Source organism: Balaenoptera acutorostrata, chromosome 10 (genome assembly GCF_949987535.1).
Source record: "Balaenoptera acutorostrata chromosome 10, mBalAcu1.1, whole genome shotgun sequence".
Taxonomy (NCBI): domain Eukaryota; kingdom Metazoa; phylum Chordata; class Mammalia; order Artiodactyla; family Balaenopteridae; genus Balaenoptera; species Balaenoptera acutorostrata.
The window spans coordinates 89363026-89367360 of record NC_080073.1 but is presented as its reverse complement, the minus strand read 5'-3'; the positions used below and the strand labels follow the sequence as shown (position 1 = coordinate 89367360).

General features: G+C 49.5%; 1 protein-coding gene across 1 annotated transcript; it reads left to right on the top strand.

Annotated features, from left to right (window-relative positions):
- The first annotated feature begins 337 nt into the window (after positions 1 to 337).
- HDGFL1 (HDGF like 1) lies at positions 338 to 1033 on the top strand. The gene has a single exon (XM_057555265.1). The coding sequence runs from the start codon at positions 338 to 340 to the stop codon at positions 1031 to 1033; it is 696 nt and encodes a 231-aa protein (XP_057411248.1).
- Positions 1034 to 4335: the final 3302 nt, after the last annotated feature.

The following is a 4335-nucleotide window of genomic DNA, read 5'->3' as shown; positions in this document are numbered from 1 at the left end:
CTCTCCCTTGCTAGGCCACTCTGGCTGACACGGTAAACGATGCCACCTTCACAGCCGGGTGCCCTAGCGATTGATCCGCAGAGGATCCCCGTCAGCACAACCGCCACCCGGGATACCCAAGCTCTTGGCTCTGTCGTTCTAGAAACCCCGGCGTCGACGGTGGGGCCCAACGAGCTTTGGGTCTCCGAGATAATGCACGCTTCGCACTAGAACCTTCTCAGGGCGCCCGGGTGCTCCCTAGGGGCGGGGCTTGCGCAGCCCTAGCCCAGCGGCCGCGAACCCCGCGCGTCGTCGTGGGTCGCCCTTTCTGGCCGCTGCCGAGGCCAGGTCCGCAGCCATGGCGCTGTTCTGCCGGCGCAAGTACAGGAGCGGGGACTTGGTGTTCGCCAAAATAAAGGGCTACGCCCACTGGCCGGCCAGGATCGAGCAAGCGGCCGAGGTCAACCGCTACCGAGTGTTTTTCTTCGGGACCCACGAGACGGCCTTCCTGGGACCCAAGCGCCTCTTCCCGTACGAGGAGTCCAAGGAGAAGTTCGGCAAACCCAACAAGAGGAGGGGCTTCAGCGAGGGGCTGTGGGAGATCGAGAACAACCCCACCGTCCAGGCTTCCGATTACCAGTTCGCCCAGGGGAAGAGCTGCGCCGAGGGGCCCGAGCCGGAGGCCACCGAGGGCGGTGGGGACCCGGAGAGCCACACCGACGGCGGCGGCGGCGCCGAGCCGGGGGAGCCGGGCGTCGACCCGCCGGCCAAGAAGGAGAACGAAAAGGGGCCGCTGAAGAGGAGCGCCAGGGACCCGCCGAAGGACATCCCCGAGCGTCCCAAGGAGGCTGATTCGGAAGAAGGGGAGGAGATGGAGGAGGCGGCCACCGCGGCGGAGGATGCGAAGCCGCTCCTCGTGGAGCTGGAGAACGACCGCGCCGCGATCGGGCCGGGCCCAGCCTGGGGGCCGCCCCCGGGGGGGCAGGAGCGGGAGGAAGAGCCTGCCGAGAGAGAGGCCGAGGCCCCGGGCGTCGGAGGCCGCGAGAGCCGGTAGTCACCAAAGTTTCCAGAAGAGCCCCCGCCCCGTTCCTGATGCGGCCTGGCTGTTACTGGGGGAACTGGCCACGGCCTGTAAACTGGCACCCCGCCCCCCCGCCCCCCCCCCCCCCCCCCCCCGCTCTCCACCCACTCTCCCTTTCCACTCCCGGCCCTTGGGGACTGAGCTGCATGGGGCAGGCCACCAGGCCCCCACCTCTGTGCCCTTACACCCCTGGGATCTGAGTCGGGGCCTCTGCTCCCTGGGATGAGATGAGACCACCGTGCCCCCTCCCTGCCTGCAACTGTTTGCCAGCGCTTCTGTTGGGGCCTGGACCGGCCGTTTCCCCCTCGCGACATCCCTCTGTCCCTCCCCTCGGGCATTATGGAGCTCCGCTTTGGAATCAGGGGTGGGAGTTTCGGAAGGGGTGGAGGAGGAGCAGGGGGTACTTCCAGGGGCCTGGCAGGGGCAACCCTCAAACTGTGGTGGGGCGGGGGTGGCGTCTCCCTGAGCTCTTGTCTACTCCTCCCAGGCCTATTGTATCGGAGGCCTAGTTGCTGAGAAAGTGGGACAGCTTTGGGGGGGGGGGGGCCTCCCTTTTGCCGACCCAGGGAATTATGGGAGTTGTAGTTTTCCATCACATAATTTGGGCGCTTCCAAGTTGTTTGTACAATCATAAGTTTAGCTGTGACTAGCTTCTTGGATTGGAAGGTTGAGGAGCATCTGTCCCCATTTAGATCTTTAGAGCCACACGGGATGTTCTGAGAAGACCCGTGGCCACCCCTCTCCCTCTTCCCACAGTTCAAGGCCACCCTACAGTCATACATCACCCAGGCATAAAAGAAATGGGCACGCCTCCATCCTGCTCCTAGCTCTAATGTTGCTACCCCCATTTCTGAGATGAACTAGGAGGTTCCCTTTCTACTTGGGGTTTGATGACTTGTTTTGTAGTTAAGGTTCTGTCGGTGTTCCTTTGCAGTGTCACTTCCCATACACATCCCCCAACCTGGTCCCCTCAGTACACTGTCACCAGATCTGATACGTAACTGACTGAGAAGACAGAGGGAAACAAGGGGCTCCTCCCCACCTCCTCCTAGTGGTCTCTCTATGCCTTCCTTCATCTTTGGTCTCTTTCACCCCTGCCCTTCTCCTTTGGGCTCTGATGAAAAATTGTTGACTGTAGCTTTGGAAGTTTAGATCTGAATTCTTTCAGTTCTAAGGAAATAAAACACGTTGATTACTTCAAACAAATCTCGGGTCTGTTCCTTTGGTTTCTGAAGAATTGGCCCTTAAATGTAATGATCCTCTTGTTTTCTATACATCCTATGTTAAAAGCAATTGTTTATAATGTACGGTATCTTTTGGAATCACCCTCGATAAACCTTTGTTATCTTAAGGTCTGTACCCTTCACTCGGTCTGTGATAATCACTGCCACTGATTAGAATGAACAGAAATAAGTCAACTTAAAATGCTTGAATGGTGACACCTGGTTTAAAACTGAGTTTAAAACTTAAAACTGAGTTTCTACATGCTTTGCCAAACAACAGATTTGGTCCTTTTGTTGTTGCTGCTTTCCCAGATCTTCTCACTACTCTTCTCCAACACCTTTTACAGGAAAAAAAGGCAGTTGCTTTTTATTTCCAGTTCTTAAAATAAGGTAGTAGCTGCAGAATATTTTATGTCTTTTCAATGCTTTGTGCAAATATCTGGGGATATTTAGATCTACTTAATGATAATCACATGCTGCCTTCCAGTTTCTGTATTTGTCAACATTGCACGCGTGCAGAGACTTACTAAATACTGGAGTCCTTCTCACAGAACATGCCAGGCCATCGCTAACCAGCAGGGTTAGCAACTGAAGACAATCCTATTTTTCTATCCCTGTATAAAATGGTATTATTTTATTCCAACACAGACACATCAGATGAATCCTTGCTTTTCAACTACTGCTGTTACAATAATATTAATACTAAGAGTTACTATTCAATGAACGTTTACCATGTGCTGAGAAGAATGGCCTCATTCAATCATTGTAATAATCTGGCAAGGTAGATATTAGTGTTCAAATTTCCCATTGGAAGCAGCTCTGGTTCAGAGAAGTTAAGTGATTTTTCTTACACTTCACAGAACAGTCAAGATTCAAATACAAACTTTGCTGGTCCAAGCCTAAGCTTTTTCCCCTGGATTGCACATTTAGAAAGCACTAACCATGAAATCAGAAGTTAAAAAAAAAAAAAGTTATTTTAGTATCAATAACAAGTAATCATGAGAGTAGTTTATATTGAGTCTCTCAAGTGAGTCAGGCTGTATACTATATTCTACACATAATGTCTTTATTAATACAACTACTCAATTAGGTACCTACTATTATCTCTCTTTCAAAGCTGAGGGAGCTGCAGTTTAGAGTTGTTAAGTAATTTTCCCAAGGTCAGACAACTAGTAAATGCACCAAAATTCAAAGGCAGGTCTTTCTCATTCTAATCATAAGTGCTTTGTTTTATGATATTTTATTGTTTGCTATTGTATAAAACTTCCTATTGAATAAAATGGGAGTACTCGCCCTCTACTATTTTGAAGTGAACGTTTAGAAATTTGTGTGGCAAAGACTCTATTAGCAAACACTGCTTGTGGCTTGTAAGAAAAATCATTTGGGGCATCTGACAACTGTCATTAAATGACTTCGGGAAATGATGAGGACAGCTGCACGTTCAGTGTTTTTCAAGGAGTTTGTGACTGTAGGAAGTTTGAGTATGGATCGGTATATCTGCCGCAGACAGGCGTGATTTTGACAAGGTTTTCACGGAGGCGCATCTTCCGAAATGATTCAACAACCCGAAAGATGGAAAATGAAATTACCACCATTTGAGTCTCTCTCTTTGTATTATTTCTTTCTTCCTTTTTTTTGTTTCAAATGTTGAAGATAGGAAAATTTAGTGTTTATTAGGGAGCAGCACACACTTGCCTCCTTGGTGACTATGATATTGTAGTGAAAATGGTGATCTAAATAATAGTACATCTAAAGGATGATTCACAGAGTTAGTAAACACAAAGAAGACCCAATAAAGAAAGGGAAACATGGAAAATCTGTATTCTCAGCCCTCTTCTCCTGGGCACTGGACCCTATGTGTATGCTTTGGTGGCCAAGAAATGTTTTGTACAGACTGAAAAAGAAGCTGTTTTCTAAAATTTTCTTTAATTTTAAAATTCTCCGTAATTCCAGTGCTGTTTTTTGTTTTCTTCTGAACAATATATGTCTCAGTGACAAAATGACTGATGAAGAATTAGTTACTTTACCAAACAAAGAGCACCGCCTGGCCTT

Coding starts and splice junctions, on each gene's coding strand:
- HDGFL1 (XM_057555265.1), top strand. CDS start 338: ATGGCGCTGTTCTGCCGGCGCAAGTACAGGAGCGGGGACTTGGTGTTC.